At 63.3% G+C, this 17157-nt stretch overlaps 1 protein-coding gene across 1 annotated transcript in view; it reads left to right on the top strand.

Moving 5' to 3' along the window:
- Positions 1 to 16919, top strand: part of COL11A2 (collagen type XI alpha 2 chain) — a 29127-nt gene extending 12208 nt beyond the window's left edge. Inside the window, exons 14-66 of the mRNA XM_086371106.1 lie at positions 220 to 276; positions 439 to 492; positions 594 to 647; positions 737 to 790; positions 920 to 973; positions 1176 to 1229; positions 1356 to 1400; positions 1513 to 1566; positions 1902 to 1946; positions 2143 to 2196; positions 2393 to 2437; positions 2539 to 2592; positions 2831 to 2875; positions 3094 to 3147; positions 3271 to 3315; positions 3651 to 3704; positions 4050 to 4157; positions 5123 to 5176; positions 5472 to 5525; positions 5613 to 5657; positions 5745 to 5798; positions 5920 to 5964; positions 6094 to 6147; positions 6242 to 6295; positions 6506 to 6559; positions 6965 to 7072; positions 7216 to 7305; positions 7482 to 7535; positions 7744 to 7851; positions 7966 to 8073; positions 8204 to 8257; positions 8360 to 8413; positions 8560 to 8667; positions 8868 to 8921; positions 9120 to 9173; positions 9358 to 9411; positions 9666 to 9719; positions 10032 to 10139; positions 10499 to 10552; positions 10730 to 10783; positions 10878 to 10931; positions 11615 to 11668; positions 11911 to 12018; positions 12110 to 12163; positions 12282 to 12335; positions 12558 to 12665; positions 12799 to 12852; positions 13153 to 13188; positions 13371 to 13424; positions 13519 to 13786; positions 14944 to 15056; positions 15350 to 15556; positions 16241 to 16919. Of these exons, the coding sequence (XP_086227232.1) occupies positions 220 to 276; positions 439 to 492; positions 594 to 647; positions 737 to 790; positions 920 to 973; positions 1176 to 1229; positions 1356 to 1400; positions 1513 to 1566; positions 1902 to 1946; positions 2143 to 2196; positions 2393 to 2437; positions 2539 to 2592; positions 2831 to 2875; positions 3094 to 3147; positions 3271 to 3315; positions 3651 to 3704; positions 4050 to 4157; positions 5123 to 5176; positions 5472 to 5525; positions 5613 to 5657; positions 5745 to 5798; positions 5920 to 5964; positions 6094 to 6147; positions 6242 to 6295; positions 6506 to 6559; positions 6965 to 7072; positions 7216 to 7305; positions 7482 to 7535; positions 7744 to 7851; positions 7966 to 8073; positions 8204 to 8257; positions 8360 to 8413; positions 8560 to 8667; positions 8868 to 8921; positions 9120 to 9173; positions 9358 to 9411; positions 9666 to 9719; positions 10032 to 10139; positions 10499 to 10552; positions 10730 to 10783; positions 10878 to 10931; positions 11615 to 11668; positions 11911 to 12018; positions 12110 to 12163; positions 12282 to 12335; positions 12558 to 12665; positions 12799 to 12852; positions 13153 to 13188; positions 13371 to 13424; positions 13519 to 13786; positions 14944 to 15056; positions 15350 to 15556; positions 16241 to 16381 (3765 nt within the window). The 3' untranslated portion in view covers positions 16382 to 16919. The remainder of the gene's footprint in view (positions 1 to 219; positions 277 to 438; positions 493 to 593; positions 648 to 736; positions 791 to 919; positions 974 to 1175; positions 1230 to 1355; positions 1401 to 1512; positions 1567 to 1901; positions 1947 to 2142; positions 2197 to 2392; positions 2438 to 2538; positions 2593 to 2830; positions 2876 to 3093; positions 3148 to 3270; positions 3316 to 3650; positions 3705 to 4049; positions 4158 to 5122; positions 5177 to 5471; positions 5526 to 5612; positions 5658 to 5744; positions 5799 to 5919; positions 5965 to 6093; positions 6148 to 6241; positions 6296 to 6505; positions 6560 to 6964; positions 7073 to 7215; positions 7306 to 7481; positions 7536 to 7743; positions 7852 to 7965; positions 8074 to 8203; positions 8258 to 8359; positions 8414 to 8559; positions 8668 to 8867; positions 8922 to 9119; positions 9174 to 9357; positions 9412 to 9665; positions 9720 to 10031; positions 10140 to 10498; positions 10553 to 10729; positions 10784 to 10877; positions 10932 to 11614; positions 11669 to 11910; positions 12019 to 12109; positions 12164 to 12281; positions 12336 to 12557; positions 12666 to 12798; positions 12853 to 13152; positions 13189 to 13370; positions 13425 to 13518; positions 13787 to 14943; positions 15057 to 15349; positions 15557 to 16240) is intronic.
- The last annotated feature ends 238 nt before the right edge of the window (positions 16920 to 17157 follow it).

Raw genomic sequence — 17157 nt, 5'->3', positions numbered from 1 at the left:
TAGGTGGACGAAGGCACTAGGAGGGGTTGGAAAGGTAGGTCGGTGTGACTGTAGGGCAGGGAGAGGTCTGGGTTGGATTGGGGGCTGACATGGAGGTTGAGGATGATCAGGGCAGCGGAATGAAGGTCAGGGAAGAAGGGTAAATCTGGGAGGTGACCCGGAGTCTGGGGTGCTCCTGCTGCCTGTGCTCAGCTCTGCCGTCTCCTCTGCCCTCCCTAGATGGCCCTCCGAGGACCCCCTGGCCCCATGGGATACACAGGCCGCCCTGGCCCCCTGGTGAGTGCGTGGGGTGTTGTGATAGGGGATCCTTTATCCATGTGTGGGGGTATGGACAGTCCTGGAAAAGGACCAATTTGAGAGATATTTTGCTGCATTGGGGGAAGGCTCTGTGGCCACCGATGGGCGTGTCCTTCAGCAAGCCCCCCTCTCTCCTCACAGGGACAACCCGGGAGCCCTGGCATGAAAGGAGAGTCTGGAGACCTGGGACCTCAGGTGGCAGCCTCCCCCGACCTGGTCCCCAGCTCAGTGCTGCCCCCCCCACCCCCCCCCCCCGACCTGTGCTCACTAACCCTGCCCCTGTTTCTCCCTCCTAGGGCCCCAGAGGACCTCAGGGCCTCATGGGCCCTCCTGGCAAGGCGGGGCGAAGGGTGAGTGACTGGGGTGGGAGATGGAAACAGGGTGCAGGGGGTGGAGGGCTGGGCCCCTGCTTGCTCTGACACCTCCCCTGCACCCCCAGGGCCGAGCAGGTGCTGACGGAGCCCGAGGGATGCCTGGGGAACCTGGAGTGAAGGTAACAGGCTTGGGCCCCTTTCTGGTGCCCACCCGGAACTCATCTGTTTCCTGGGGATAGCCCCGCCCCGCTCATGACATGATGGGAAAGGGGCGGGCACCTCACCTGGGCTGCCCCTCTCCTCCTTAGGGTGACCGAGGATTTGATGGCCTCCCGGGGCTGCCTGGGGAGAAGGGACACAGAGTGAGTATGGGGGCCGCAGGGTGCTGTGATGGGGGTGGATCTTCCCTGGAGGGGAAGGGAGGGAGGGATTTCAAGGTCAGGGCAGGAGGCTGGCGGTCCCAGCAGGAGCTGAGAGGAGGAGCTTCCTTGGACCCTGAAGACGGTCTGCGTCTGTCTGTGTTGGGGGCTCGGTACCCCTCTTACCTGGTGGCCCATTTTTCAGGGTGATACTGGTGCCCAGGGCCTTCCTGGGCCCCCTGGTGAGGATGGAGAGAGGGTAAGTGTTGCAGCCTGCGTGGGCGGGTGGGGTGGGGGCCGGGGGTAGGGGGGGTCCGGGGTGGGGGCTGGGGCTGGGGGCGGGGGGGTTCTGGAAGGCGAGGCTGCTTCACATGTCCTCCTCCAGGGAGACGACGGAGAGATCGGGCCTCGGGGGCTGCCTGGGGAGTCGGTGAGTGTCGGGGGGCAGGAAGTGTGGCTCGGACCCCAGAGGAGGGGCGTGGGCGTGAAAGGGATGCGCTCTCTCACCTACGTGGTCCTGTCTTCCCCTCACCTGAATGCAGGGACCTCGAGGTCTCCTTGGCCCCAAAGGCCCTCCTGGGATTCCTGGACCCCCGGTGAGTGACTGTCCCTGACTCTGACCCCGCCCTCTCCACCTTCCCTGAATGCCTCCCCGCCCCGCCCCCACTGCCCCTTGAGCCGCACCCGCAGGTGCCCACGCGGGGCCATATCCTGTAATGCATCAAACACTTTGGGCATAGTAAAAAAAAGGTCCTCAAGAGAAACAAAACAAAACAAACCCACAGACCAGAGCCCCATGCCCTGTGGATCCAGGCGGCCATGTTTGCTTAGGTTCAGAGGGCGGCTGCCACGCGCCTGCCCTATCCGGCGGGGATGGCCTGGCGTGGGAAACCACAGGTCCGTCCGGACTCACGCCCCTCTCATGTTTCAGGGAGTCCGAGGCATGGATGGCCCCCACGGTCCCAAAGGCAGCTTGGTAAGTGATGGGTGTGGAGACCCTGCCCGACCCTCCGCCCCTCGCGTCTCTGCCAAGGTCTCCTCCCTTTGCCCCTCTGACCCCCTCCTGCTTCTGGCACTTGCCCCCTCGTCTGTCCCTCCTGGGACTCAGCTCCCCTGCCCGGTTTGTTCTGTCACCATTTCCTTCTGACCCCTGCCTGGCTGCCTGTTTCCAGGGACCCCAGGGAGAACCAGGACCTCCGGGACAGCAGGGCACCCCCGGGACCCAGGTGAGTGGTCCTGTCTGCCCCCCCCCAACCTGAGGGGCCCCCCCTGGGCTCCCACAGTGGGTCAGACCCTGCATGGGGACTGGAAATGAAGGGTTTCAAGTTTTTGCTGCTTGTACTGTGAACTGGGGGTGCTGGCTGGGGGAGAAAGCAGGACCCACCCCTGGGGGCCCCTGTAATGTCTCTCTCTGGTGTCTAGGGTCTCCCCGGGCCCCAGGGTGCCATTGGCCCTCATGGAGAGAAGGTAAGTGACTAAGGGATCTGGGGGATGGTGGGTGTGCTGAGGCGGGTTGCAGGGAGCCCCCAAATGTCTGGCTGTGACTGAGTGTCCTCATCTCCCTGCAGGGTCCTCGAGGGAAACCAGGGCTGCCTGGCATGCCCGGCTCAGATGGACCCCCGGTGAGTGCCCCCACCTCGTCATGCAAATCCCCCTTGACCTTCCACCCCAGGGAGTGACTTGCAGGCACCTCAGTGAGTATCCTTACAGAGTGTCCCTTGTCCTGGGAAGTCACTGGTGATGCCGCCAATGGTCAGTCAGCTTCATTAGGACCTGGGGGCATTTGGGTCCAAGAAGTGTAGAGAGGGATGCAGGAAGTGACAGGGACCAGTGGTCACGCTCTCCTTCCCCTACCCCCAGGGTCACCCGGGCAAGGAAGGCCCTCCCGGAACCAAAGGAAACCAGGTAAGCTCTTCCATGGCCCCTCACATCCCCTGGCAGGGTCGCCACCCAGACCTGGGCACCCAAGTCCTTGGGATCTCCTCGTATCTTCACGTGGCTCTAACAGTCCACCCCCTGCAACCCTCTCCAGACTCCAATTGGTCACTTCCCTTTCTCCCGCCCCTGGGCGTCCTCAGTGACCCCCTGAGACCCTTTATTGACAACTCTCTGTCCTCTTGCAGGGTCCATCTGGACCTCAGGGTCCTCTGGGGTACCCAGGACCTCGGGGCATCAAGGTAAGAGACCAGCCAGCTGGGAGAGGAAGGCTGAGGTCAGGGCGGCCAGCTGGGCCCTGGAGCTTGGTCCTGCCAGCTTCGCCACCCCTCCTGACCACTCCGTCTCTCCCCTTCCAATTCCAGGGCGTGGATGGAATTCGGGGTCTGAAGGGTCACAAGGGTGAAAAGGTGAGCAATGGCCCTCAGCCCCAGCTGCCCTCACCACCCTCCGCCCCTTCTCCTGCCCACCTCTGTCTACCCCTCCTTCCATCATCCGTGATGTCCTCTCGCCCTCACCACCCTCCACCCCTTCTGCCGCCCACCTCTGTCTACCCCTCCTTCCATCATCCGTGATGTCCTCTCGCCCTCACCACCCTCCGCCCCTTCTCCTGCCCACCTCTGTCTACCCCTCCTTCCATCATCCGTGGTGTCCTCTCGCCCTCACCACCCTCCGCCCCTTCTGCCCACCTCTGTGTACCCCTCCTTCCATCATCCGTGATGTCCTCTCGCCCCATATTTTTCAGGGCGAGGATGGCTTTCCCGGCTTCAAAGGGGACATGGGTGTGAAAGGCGACAGGGTGAGTAGAGACCTCCTCATTGCCCCCAACTCCGAGCGCTGGTGACCCTCCCCTTTGAGCCCCAATTACCAGCCTCCCCCTGACACCCCTGGATGGCCCATCTCCAGGCTCCCTCGAGGATCTGACCTCCCTTTGGAGCCCGATCCAAGCAGGACCCAGCCCTGTGCTCTGTGACCCACCGGCTGGCTGGTCACCGCCCTCTCCCTGCCCCTCGGGGCTCCTCGTCTTGCAGGAACTTCAGGGACCCCCACTGACCCCACCAGCCTCACCAGGGCCTGCCCCCCATCTCGGGGCTCAGCTCCCACCCCAAGTCCCGATCTCTCACTCTCTAACCCTCTCCTCCAGGGCGAGGTCGGAGTCCCCGGTTCCAGGGGCGAGGATGGTCCTGAGGGGCCGAAGGGGCGCACTGGACCCACGGGGGACCCTGGGCCCCCGGGGCTCATGGGCGAGAAGGTGACGGGGGAGAGGGGGCCAATGTCTACGTGCTCTAGGACGTGGAGGGGGTGAGGCTTGGGGTGCTGGGGTCAGAGTGGGTGCAGGGATGCCAGTGGCTGAAGTCAGAAAGTCAAAGATGACTGTGCATTAATTATGTTCCTCTCTGTGTCTGGCACCCCCTAGACACTGACAGGTTGAGAGGGGCTACACAAGAAGCCTAGGAAAGTCCCCGTTATAAAGAGTTCACAACACATTAGTGGGGACATGCAGAGAGGCTGTCATAGGGTTCCTGGGGGTGCCAGGCAGAGGGAAAGTGTGTGCAGACTCAGACCAGTAGGTACTCCGAGAAGGAAAAGAGTTGGAGAGGCGGTGAGCTCTGACATCTTCACGGTTAACCTGGCTGACGGTGTCCTGTCAGCCCCGCGGGGTGGGGACTTCTACGGTCCTGAAGCACCAGGAGGTTTGGGGGCTTGTTCGTCACAGCCAGTGCAGGGTAGAACCAGGGTTGGAGCCCCAGGAGTCAGGCGGCCGGATCCCTGCTCCCCACATCCACTCCTTGGCAAGACAGGTCCTGAGGCCTCAGGGGGCAGGGCGTGGGGCGCTGGAGGTGGGGGCTGCAAAGCTGAGCCTGCAGCAAGGCGGGGCGGGGGCTGCAAAGGGGCTGGTCTTGGAGGAGCGGTTGTGTGTGCTGGGGAGGAGGGAGCAGAGGTGCTGGGCAGGCAGGGGATCCCAGTGCCCGCAGGGCGTGAGCTGCTGATTTTAAGATACAGGGGAGACGAGATTCCAGCCCTGGAGTTTGGGGAAAATCCACTCTCAGGAAGGAGAGATTACAAAAGCCAGGCAGCCTGGGGTGGGGTTGGTGGGGGATGAGGGCGGTGGGGGTTGGGGGCACGCTAGATGTTTGCTGTTTGGGGGCTGGGTCTCCAGGATGGAGTGGGATCCGTGGCCCCACTTGTTCCTGATGGCCCTCTGTCTGTCCACAGGGCAAGCTGGGTGTTCCTGGTCTGCCTGGCTACCCCGGACGCCAGGGCCCCAAGGTGACTTGATGCCCCACTGCGCCCCTCCTCCTTTTCCTTCCCTGAGCTCTAATTGCAGGAAGCACAGACGGACAGAACAGTGGGGGGACCCTAGACAGAATTTAGTTCACGCCCATTCTACAGATGGGGAAACAGAGGCTCAGAAAGCACCAGGGCTTGTCTAAGGCCACCAAGCTATTGGCAGAGCCTGGGTCTCCCACCCCCTGCCTCTGTCACCTCTCCTGACCCCCCTTGGCCTTTCCCCAGCCCACCCTCTTCTCGACTTCTCGGTTTCCCCCTTTTCCATCCTCACCAGGGGTCGCTGGGATTTCCGGGTTTTCCTGGAGCCAGTGGAGAGAAGGGAGCCCGGGTAAGCCGGGGAATGGGGGGCTGTGGGGGGAGGGGTGGCTCTGGGGGGCTCAGAGCTGATGCCTTGTCTTCACTTTGCCACCACCAGGGCCTGTCAGGGAAATCAGGGCCTCGAGGAGAGCGCGGCCCCACGGTGAGTGCAGCGGAAGAGGCGTGCGGCTCAGGAGCCCAAGGGGGTGCTTTGGGGGTCTTTCTGACATCTCCCTTGTCCTCTCTCTAGGGTCCGCGTGGTCAGCGGGGACCTCGAGGTGCCACCGGGAAGTCTGGAGCCAAGGTTGGTGGTCACAGCAGGGCTCCATCTCCCCTCTGCTCCGGCGCCCAGCTGCGTCCCCTCCTCTGACCTTGGGGTTGGCTAGAAGTCAGCCTCTCTTCCTCTCTGACCATCTCCCCCACAGGGAACCTCAGGTGGAGACGGCCCCCATGGGCCTCCTGGAGAGAGGGTGAGTGTGGTCGAGTCCCCTGCACCCCGGCGCTGTCCAGGGGCCAGTGGCGCCGGCTCCCTCTCCATGGGGCAGATCCCCTGCCCAGCCCGCTCCCCATTCTCCTGGCTCAACCAGATCTGTCTCTAGGGTCTCCCTGGGCCTCAGGGCCCCAACGGATTTCCTGGCCCCAAAGGACCTCCGGTAAGCTGCCCTCTGACTTGCCTTGGCTCTGAGTGTCCCTCCTCCTCACCCCCTGCCCGGTCTAAAGCTCACCTGACCTCTGAACCCCTTCCAGGGTCCCCCCGGGAAGGACGGGCTGCCAGGACACCCAGGCCAGAGAGGAGAAGTGGTGAGTGGTGCTCTGGTGCCTGCAGACCCCATCCCAGCCCCCCGTCCTGTCTGGAAGGCCCCCAAGGAAGGGTCTCCTCGGAGTGGCCCCTATCCTAATGCTACTCATACCGCAGCCAAGGACTCGGTGGTGACCCGGGAGCCTGGGGTCCATGCCGTGTCCATGCCAGACTGTGTGTTCCAACCCCCCTCTCCTCTCTTTCTCTCTCAGGGCTTCCAAGGGAAGACCGGCCCCCCTGGCCCCCCAGGAGTGGTGGGACCCCAGGTATGCTTGCCCCCCCACCCCTCCCCACAGAGACAAAGCATCCTAGACCCTGGGGGTTGGAATGTCTGCCTTTCTTCTCTCTTCTCCTGATCCGGGGCCCCCAACCCTCCTTTGCCTGTGGGGCCCCGGGACTGGGGTGCATGGTAGGGGCTGGGTTTGGAGCAGAGATCTCAGATTTCCATCTGTTTCCTGGACCAGTTCTCCTCTTCTTGCGTCTTGGAGCGGAGGAAGGTCCCCGACAGGGACACTGGGTGGTGTGGCTACCCCACACAGGGGAAGGGAGACCAGCGTGGAGGCCTAGGAGAGCCCTGGGGCAGACAGGAAGGGGTCCTGGGGGGTACCGTGAGGTGACCAGAGTGAGACCGGGGCGGGGGTGAGACTGGAGTCTGTTTGCCTCTTTCCCAGGGAGCCGCAGGGGAAACCGGGCCCATGGGGGAGAGAGGTCACCCAGGCCCCCCCGGCCCCCCTGGAGAGCAGGGACTGACTGGAACAGCTGGAAAAGAAGGCACGAAGGTCAGCAGAGGGCCCGGGAGGGGGCACTTGGGAGAACGGGGTTCGGTGCCTAAAGGGACAGCCCGTTGGGGGTTTGAGGGGGCAGAGGTCGCTCTGCTCAACTGGGGAGGCTGGCAGTGTTCATCACCTTGGTTTCCTTTTAGGGCGATCCCGGACCCCCTGGGGCCCCGGGGAAGGATGGTCCCGCTGGTCTGAGGGGCTTTCCGGGAGAGAGAGGCCTCCCTGGCACTGCTGTGAGTGTGACCCCGACCCAGATGCCTGTGAAGAGGCCCCGCACCTCCTGGCTCCCCAGCGTCACCCTGCGCCCACATCCCAGCCCCCACCCTTCCCCGCGTGTCTCCTAAGCTCCGGGCCTGTGAGGTCCCCCTCTTCCGTCTCACGTCTGTTATCCCCAATCTCTGGCTCACAGGGCGGTCCTGGTCTGAAGGGGAATGAAGGCCCGGCTGGTCCCCCAGGCCCTGCGGTGAGTCTGGGGCCCCTGGGGGGCGGTGGGAGGAAGGGTGCGGGGCAGCATCTGGGTTCAGGTAGGGCTGCGGGACCTGGCAGAGGGAGGCTGGGGGAATAAGGCCTCTGATGCTGGGCCTTTCTCCTGGGAACTGTGGCTGGGCATGCTCTGGTGTCGGGGGCTGTGGTCTCCCCTTTAGCGGGTCTGACGCTTGCCTCTGTTGCAGGGATCCCCTGGTGAGCGAGGTTCGGCAGGATCTGGGGGACCCATTGGCCCCCCAGGGCGCCCGGGACCGCAGGGTCCGCCTGGAGCAGCGGGAGAGAAAGGGGTCCCGGTGAGTGCAGGGTCCTTGGGAGGCGCTGTAGGCGGTCTGGAAGCTGCTGGGTCTCAAGGGGCCTCCAGGGTGACAGCATCTGTGGGTCACGACGCCTGCCTTCCTCTCCCACAGGGCGAGAAGGGCCCCATTGGTCCGACTGGCCGCGATGGGGTGCAGGGTCCCGTGGGGCTTCCTGGCCCTGCTGGGCCCCCGGGCGTGGCGGGAGAGGATGGAGACAAGGTGAGAGAACCCCAGGCCCCGGAATGAGCTTTCTGCACGTGAGCTCGCTGGGCTGGGCAGCCCCAGGGCCCGTGGCTCCTTCTGCCCTCCTGCCCGCTGCGTCCTCTAACGTCCCCCCACATTCCCCTAGGGCGAGGTGGGAGACCCTGGCCAGAAGGGCGCCAAAGGCAACAAGGGGGAGCACGTGAGTGTTCATCCCTCTGACTTCTCCCCGCTGCCCCTGAACCCCAGCCCCTCCTGGTCCCACCCCTTGTCTTGGTGTCTCTGACTCTTCTTTCTCCCCCAGGGCCCCCCTGGGCCCCCCGGACCCATCGGGCCTGTGGGGCAGCCTGGTGCTGCGGTGAGTGACCAGTGCCCCGATTCTGCCCTCGGAGTTGGGGGTGGGGGTAGGGGGCTCCAGGCCTGCTGCCCGGTTCTGGGCGGGACTAGAAAACCCCAGACCCAGGACCATCTCTGAGTCCTCGTCCCTGCCCTCCCCGACCTCAGGGGGCAGATGGGGAGCCTGGAGCTCGGGGTCCCCAGGGACACTTCGGAGCCAAAGGTGACGAAGGAACAAGAGGATTCAATGGGCCCCCGGGACCCATTGGTCTGCAGGTGAGCTGGAGAGAGGAGGCAGGGGCTGCGAGGTGGGGGTCACAGCGGGGCTGGTGTCTGCCCCGGACCCTCGCCAGCCCCTGCTCAGGAAGGAGGGCAGGGGGGTGGGGGCAGGGGCTGGGATCTGGGGAGAGGGGCCGGGAGAGGGTGTGCTCCAGGTGTGTTGGTCACCTGGGTCCGTGTCGTGTACACCTGCGCAGGGCTTGCCAGGCCCCTCGGGGGAGAAGGGAGAGACAGGAGACGTGGGCCCGATGGTGAGTGCGGCCCCCTTGACGGGGTGAACCCCTCCTGACTCCAGCCTCACCTGCTAGTCCCCCCTGCTTCCAGTGCCCACCCCGCCCTGGCCTAACTGCCTCCCTCCCCGCCCGCTCCCCTGGCCCCGCCACTCCGGGCATCCTTGGCTCACCTTCTCTCACCTCCTGGCCTGTCTCTGGGCGTCTGCTTCTCTCCAGGGACCACCTGGCCCCCCAGGACCTCGAGGCCCAGCTGGACCCAACGGAGCAGATGTGAGTTCTCTGGCCCCAGTGTGGCAAGTGCCCTGCCTCCCTTCCCCTAGACTGTAACCTCTGGCCTCATCACAGATGCCGAGACGCCGCTGGGCCTGCCGTCTCACGGCGGTGACCTCAGGCAGTCGTCCAGGCTCTGCGCCCACGGGGCACCCCCTCCCCTTTATTTCTGGTTCTCTTTCAGGGTCCACAAGGCCCCCCAGGAGGTGTTGGGAACTTGGGTCCCCCTGGAGAGAAGGTACTGGGAAAGGGTACATGGACGGTCTTGGGGGGTGAGTTTCCGCCAGTTTCGGTGGGGGCCTCAAAGGAGAGTGATAAGGCGGGGGACCCCGGTGGTCCCGTGCTTGGAGTCAGTGCTTTCACTGCCGTGGCCTGTGCTCAGTCGTCTGAGGAACTGTGCAGTGTGACTGAAAAAAGAGAGAGAAAGACTGGGAATATCAGGATTTTGGGGGGGCCGGGGAATGAAGATTCTTGACCCCCATCTCCTTGCAGGGGGAGCCAGGAGAGTCAGGATCTCCAGGAGTCCAGGGCGAGCCAGGGGTCAAGGTGAGTGGTTGCTCTGGGGCCTGGCTCCCCAAGCCCCCCTCCACCCCCTCATTCCCACCCCCACCTTTTCTGTGACCTCCTGGAGCTGCAGCTCCCAGCCGTTCTCAGGGGGCCTGGTCCCTGGATTGAGTGGGCTCCACCCCTCTTTCCTCAAAAGAAAGAGGGGCCCAGACTCCCCCCATGGGTTCGACTTCTGTGTGCACCCTGATGTTAGCTGGCGGAGGGGGATGAGGGCGAGGCTGAAGGCGTCTTGGAAGTGGGGGCTGCATCCTCCTCCTTTGGGACCATCTGTAACCTCCGCCCATCCTTCAGGGTCCACGTGGGGAGCGCGGGGAGAAAGGAGAGACTGGGCAGGCGGGAGAGGCAGGACCACCGGGGCCTAAGGGCCCCACTGGCGACGACGGTCCCAAAGGGAACCCTGTGAGTTTGGGAAGGGGGCTTGGAGGAGGGCCCTGTGCATGGAGACCTGGGAATGTGTGTGAGGATCTTGGAGTCAGGGGGCAAGGCTGTGGGAGACTTGGGGGGGGGAACGGGGTCTCCTGGGAGGGATTATGGAGTTTAGGATCCAGAGAGAAAATGAAATATGACCTGAAAGCCTTGGAGGGCAGGCCGTGCATGAGGTGGGGAGAAGGGCTACTGGAGGCCCTCTTCCTAGGGCGGTGCGGGTGGGCACTGCCTGTAGAGAGGGAGCGTGAGCCCTGTACCCATGGGGGTCGTGTTGGCGCTGGGTGGGCTTAGGAGGAGCTGTGACCCTGACCCTTGGATTCCCTCCGGATCAGGGTCCTGTTGGTTTTCCTGGTGACCCTGGCCCTCCTGGAGAAGTTGGCCCTCGGGTGAGTCTTACCCAGGGGGAGGGATGGGTGAAGAGGGTGGTCTGCTTTGGAGGCACTCTGTGTGGCGGGTGGGAACTGGGGATGTGGGGGGCAGACGGAAGAATGGGAAGCTCGGCAGGTTTGGGGGTGAGGTCAGCCAGGCCTGGGGCTCCCTCTGACAGTGCTGTGTCTCTGCAGGGCCAGGATGGTGCCAAGGGTGACCGTGGAGAGGACGGGGAGCCAGGACAGCCTGTGAGTAGCCGTGACCCCCCACCCGCAGGCCCAATCCCCTCTGCTGTGCCCACACCTGAGGGCTCCCTCACCACCACTGTCCCTCCCTCCACAGGGGTCCCCCGGTCCTACGGGGGAGAATGGACCTCCTGGACCGCTTGGAAAGAGGGTAAGCGAGGCAGACCTTGCGGGCAGTCCTGGGGGAGGCTGGATGGCCGCTGGGGTGAGGGGGGGCAGGATGGGGAGAGGCCTGGTGTCCCAGCCGTCCTTGGGGGAGGTGTGTGTGTGTGATCACATGTGTTTGCGAGTGTGCTGTGCAGATTTGGGTATCTTTGCTCCTGTATGTCCTGTCTGATCTTGCCAGGGGTGGTGGTGTGTGTACCAACCAATCAGAATAGACGTGGGGGGAGATTTCCTGGTGGTCCAGTGGTTGCGGCTCTTTGATCCCACTGCGGGGGGGGCAGTGGGCACAAATTTAATCCTTGGTCTGGGGGCTAGGAGGAAAAGGGCTGGCAGGGGATGAACCCTTTGTTTACTGGTGGTATGTGGGCAGGAGGCTCTTCTCCCAATGCACAGGACTTCTCAGTATTTTGATAGCTGGTACCGTTGTAGCAGCTCTCACACCTGTGAGTGAGTCTCTGTGATTGTGTCTGTGTGTGCGCAGGTGTCTGTGTGTGTACCAGGAGGACTGCTTTGGGGAGGGAGATGAGTCAGCCTCTGTGATTGTGTGTGTGTGTGCGTGCAGGTGTGTGTGCGCACAGGGGTGTGTGTGTGTACCAGGAGGATGCTCGGGTGGGAGGTGAGCCTGACTGCTCACGGCCGCCTGCACCCCCTCCCCTCCTCCACCTGCAGGGGCCTGCAGGGACGCCTGGTCCTGAAGGGCGACAAGGAGAGAAGGGCGCCAAGGTGGGGAGAGCCTCCTGGATGCTGGGACGCCCACTGCACCGCCCCGCCCCTCCCAGTCCTCACCCTCCAGCCCCCAGACGCCTCTCCCATGCCCCATCCTCCAGGCAGGGTTCCCTGTCCTCCCTACCCCAGGGGTCTCGGGGGCTAGGCCCCTCCCCTCTGTCTCTCCCCACCCACCTTGGATCTGCTGCCCCTACCATACCATCCTCTGCCTTTCGTCCTCACCCTTTGGTGTGTTTCAGGGGGATCCTGGTGCTGTGGGCGCCCCAGGGAAGACAGGCCCTGTGGGTCCTGCAGGCCCAGCAGGAAAGCCTGGTCCTGACGGCCTGAGAGGTCTCCCTGGCTCAGTGGTATGTCATGATGCAGAGGTTTGGCCGGGCTGGGAGGGGTGTGGTGCTGGGGACACGTCTCCTGATGCCTGCGGTCCCTTCAAATCTGCAGGGTCAGCAAGGCCGTCCCGGGGCCACAGGCCAGGCTGGGCCTCCAGGCCCTGTGGTGAGTGACTGTGGATGGGGTGGGATGGGGTGGGGCCCCCGGGGCTGGACGTCCAAGCCTTGGAGGAAGTTGGAGTGGTGGTCCCCACAGGAGAAAGTGACTTCCTGTCTCCTCACAGGGACCCCCAGGGCTGCCTGGCCTCCGGGGCGACACTGGGGCCAAGGGTGAGAAGGTGAGTGACCATGTGCAGCCAGGGGTCTCAGCCTCCTCCCTGAAGCCTCCGGGGACCCCATGTTCTCGGGGGGCCCCTCCTCAGTCAGGGCTGTGGCAGCCCCAGGCTTCCTGCAGCCCCACCTGAGTCCCTCCTGCCCTCTGGACTCCAACCCCTGTGGTCCTCCTTCTCCCCATCATGGGTCTTCTGTGCCTCCCCCTTACCACCTGTCCGCTTTTCCAGGGTCACCCAGGTCTCATCGGACTCATCGGCCCCCCTGGGGAGCAGGGGGAGAAGGGTGATCGCGGGCTTCCTGGTCCTCAGGGCTCCACCGGGCAAAAGGGAGAGACGGTGAGTGCAGGGCGTGGTGCTGGGAGGTCTGGGCAGATGAAGGGTGGGGATTCAGGGGGTGTGCTGCGGGTGGGGTGGGGGTGGGCAGCGGGGCGGGGAGGAGGACGCACTTGAACCAGGCCCCCCCTTCTAGGGCATTCCGGGAGCATCTGGCCCCATTGGTCCTGGAGGGCCCCCCGGCCTCCCTGTGAGTATCCCATCTGTTCCTCCCCTCAATCCTCTAAACCCCGAGGCCCCCATAATCCCCCTGGTTTCCACGGCAACCGCCAGCCTAACACGCAGAGGCCCCCGTGTCCCCCATATGTTCCTGCACCTGCAGAGTTTCCAACCTGTCTTTCCAGCGCCTCCCGGGTGTCCCCTTGTCTCCCCCGCCTGCCCCTCCTGGGTGGCCTCAGGGTCCTGTGGACTCGTGACCTCGCCTCTGCAGTTCTCCATGTCCTGACCCTCCCCTGAGGTGACCGCCTCTTTCTCGTGCCTCATTTCACAGGGACCTGCTGGCCCCAAAGGAGCCAAAGGAGCCACAGTGAGTGACCCCCATCAGCTCTGACCGCCCCCCCCCACACAGCTGAACTTGACACTGTCTCTCCAGGACAAACATCCCACCCATCCCCTCATCCCTAGCCCTTGACCGATTTCATCCTCTGTAACGTTAATCGCCTACTTGACCTCTTGACCCCTCCATGACCTCATTGCCTCCTTTGGCAGGGCCCGGCCGGACCTAAGGGAGAGAAGGGAGTCCAGGGCCCTCCGGGACACCCGGTGAGTCACGAGGCAGGGCCCGCGTTTCTGATGGCCCTTCTCTGTCTGGGTGTTTCTCCGCGTCTCCCTCACCTTGACCTCATCTCTCACCCAGGGCCCCCCGGGAGAGGTGATCCAGCCCCTGCCCATCCAGATGCCCAAGAAGACGCGGCGCTCGGTGGACGGAAGCCGCCTGATGCAGGAAGATGAAGCTGTGCCGACTGGGGGTGCCCCGGGTAGTCCTGGGGGCCTGGAGGAGATCTTTGGCTCCCTGGACTCCCTGCGGGAGGAGATCGAGCAAATGAGGCGGCCCATGGGGACCCAGGACAGCCCTGCTCGCACCTGCCAGGACCTGAAGCTCTGCCACCCAGAGCTGCCTGATGGTCAGTGCCAGCCTCAGGAGCTTGGCTTGTGAACCACAGCACCGATGTGAACAAGGAGCATGGATGTCGGGGAGGCCTGGGGAAGCTGTCAGGGAGGCCTGGGGAAGCTGTTGGGTAGGCCTGGGGAAGCTGTCGGGGTGGGGATGAGGTGGGGGGCCAGCTTGGGGCGGCAGCTCTTACCAACCAGATAAGAAGCATTTCAATATTTAGCAACTGGTGTGATGGCTCAGTGGGTAAAGAATCTGCCCGCAAGGCAGGAGATACAGGAGACACAGGTTTGATCCCTGGGTCAGGAAGATCCCCTGGAGGAAGAAACGGCAGCCCACTCCAGTATTCTTGCCTGAAGAATCCCACGGACAGAGGAGCCTGGCGGGCTGCAGTCCAAGGAAGGGAAAGAGCAGGACAGGACTGAGTGATCACAGACACACAAAATAGCTCATTCGGTCGTGGGCTACTGTTAGAAAGGGTTTTTAAAGAGCTGCCCAGGCGGTAGTGATAGAGAATCTGCCTGCCAATTCAGGAGACGCAACAGATGCAGGTTCAGTTCCTGGGTTGGGAGGATCCCTTGTAGTGGGAAATGGTAGCCCACTCCAGTATTCTCGCCTGGAAAATTCCACAGACAGAGGAACCTGGTAGGCTACAGTCCACGGGGTCGTACAGAGTCAGACACAACTGAGTGCGCACGTGTGCGTGCACACACACGCACACATACACACACGTGCACGCACACGCGCACACACACGCACACATACACGCGCACACACACACGCACACACACGCACACACACAGTCCTCCCAGGGTCGTCAGCTCACCGTCTGCCCAGTGTCTACAGGAACAGATAAACATACACCCGTGGACAACATGCTGGCATTCACACACACAGACACATGTGCAAGCCTGTGACCACACATTGTACCAGGGTGCGGGTGTCAGCGCTCCTACCAACTCCAGCCGCCAGCCTGGGGTGCTGCCCGGGGGAGGGGTGGCAGCTGCGGGAAGGGGCATAAAGTGACGAGGGAGACTGAAGTGAGGCGGGCTATGCCTGGGGGACAGGGCCGGTGGGGGCGGCCGGTGGAAGCCGCAGATGGACGTGTGGGGCAGAGAGCCTCTTGGGTACAAGGCCCAGGCGCCCTGACCGCCCCCCCTCACTTGACAGGAGAGTACTGGGTCGACCCCAACCAGGGATGTGCTCGGGATGCCTTCCGGGTTTTCTGCAACTTTACGGCTGGAGGGGAAACCTGTGTGACGCCCAGGGACGATGTCACTCAGGTGAGAGCTGGCCCCTGGCCGCCCTGACCCTGTGCAGTCCCCCTCTGGGCCTAGAGGCTCCCGGATTTCTGACGTCCCCTGGCCTTTGACCCCGTGGAGCCGGCTGACGCTTCTGTTCCTTCTCGGCAGTCTCCTGCTGCTAACTTCGTCTCCTGCCCCTGACCACCTGCAGCAAAACTTTGCCCTCTGTTTGACCCCTGCCCCCTATTTCTCCCCCGGCCCTTCCCCGTTCACTCCGCTCTCGTGACCCCGGCCCCGGCCCTGCCTGTGACCGCAGCCCCCCTCTCCCCCAGTTCTCCTACGTGGACTCCGAGGGCGCCCCGGTAGGCGTGGTGCAGCTCACCTTCCTGCGCCTGCTCAGCGTCTCAGCCCGCCAGAACATCTCCTACCCGTGCTCTGGGGAGGCCCAGGACAGCCCCCTGAAGCTCCGGGGGGCCAACGAGGACGAGCTGAGCCCGGAGACCAGCCCCTACATCAAGGAGATCCGGGACGGCTGCCAGGTGGGCACCAGGGAGAGCTGGGTGGGGGTGGGCCCGGACTCAGGCTGGAGGGGCAGGGGCGCTGGGCTGAGCAGGAGGAAGCCTGCTTCTGGTGTCGGGAAGGGCAGGAAGGCTGCGCAGTGGAGGACGGGTTCACTCAAAGCCCGGCATGCAGGCTCGTAAGCATATTTACATGTTTTCCCCTTTGCACACATGGGGCTGTTAACACTGCTCACTCCCCAGGGAGGACACCCCCAATCTGTACACGCGTCTCCAGAGTTGCCTGGAGAGGGTCACACAGGTACACACACGTGCGGAATCATGTTGGCTGTCATCACACACAGCCGCAAACACAGGTACACACATCCCTGTGGAGTCACACGAGCTCGCACAAACCACTACAGACGGATAATCTCAAAAACAAACCCACAGCTGTCCAGATTGGCTCAAGAGTGCATGCACATGTGTGTACACACACACACACACACACACACACACCCAACTTTCCCAGCTTTCCCAGTCCTGACTCTCTGGAAGAAACTTTAGAAAGGAAATGTAGCACAGTTTGAACTCGTGACGCAGATGAGGGGATCACGGCGGCGCTCAAAGGAGCAGGGGCCTGGGCCTGCGGTTGGGTGGCCCAGGCTCCCGCTTGCCTTTCCCACGCTCACTCCTCTTGCTCTTGTGTGTCTCCCCCTCCTCAAGACCCAGCAAGGCCGGACGGTGCTGGAGGTTCGCACGCCTGTACTGGAGCAGCTGCCGGTGCTGGACGCCTCTTTCTCAGAACTGGGGGCCCCTCCGAGGCGGGGCGGGGTGCTGCTGGGGCCTGTCTGCTTCATGGGCTAGGACCTTCTCCTCCATCTGACCCTGTCCGCCGACACCAGGCCCACCTGGAGTCCCACAGCGTGGGACTCTGCCACCTCGCAGGAGGGCTTCTCGCCATCTGGGGGCCTCCAGCCAGGGCACTGAGAGTCCCCCATCAGGGGCAAAGCAAGGGAGGGGCGCCCCGGGCCTCGCGGCCCTCCCCCCTGGATCCTGGGCCCTGCTCGACAGCCGAGACCCTTATTTAAAATTTACCTCCCAGTCACCCCAAACACGTGGAAGAGAAGAGAAAGGACACTGTGTATTTTGTATTTAAAAGTAATTATATTAATTATTTAAAGCGTGGAAAACAAAATGACAAAAAAGATAAAGAGAGAAATGCCAACAAAAATCAGCGGACTTTGGAGACGGGGCTCTCCAGGGGCGAGCCCCAGCACCCTCCTCCTTGCCTCAGGGCTTTCCTCAGTGACTGTGGGGGGCTGGGGGCCGACCCCCGCCTCCCTCACACCCACCTGCAGCACCCACTGTGAACGCTGGAATACACGGTCTCCTTTGTCTCAGGGCTCTGCCTCTCTCTGCCCAGGTGGGGCTCGCTCATCTCTACCTACTGGGTGTCTGGCTCCCTGACCTGCCTGCCTGCTGTCTTTCTCTCAGTCTGGGGTCTTGCAGGAACGCCTGTTACTTGGGGACCCGGCTACTCCCCCAGGGGAGACGTGGAATAGTGAGGGGTGTGTGCAGGGCCAGTGGTCAGCAGATGCTTGAAATACTGAGATTCCTCCACATTAGTTGGGAAACCACGG

Source organism: Bos grunniens, chromosome 23, assembly GCF_055505025.1.
Source record: "Bos grunniens cultivar Pamir isolate PY7600 chromosome 23, Bosgru_T2T1.0, whole genome shotgun sequence".
Taxonomy (NCBI): domain Eukaryota; kingdom Metazoa; phylum Chordata; class Mammalia; order Artiodactyla; family Bovidae; genus Bos; species Bos grunniens.
The sequence above is the reverse complement of the archived record's forward strand: the minus strand, read 5'-3'. Positions and strand labels throughout refer to the sequence as shown.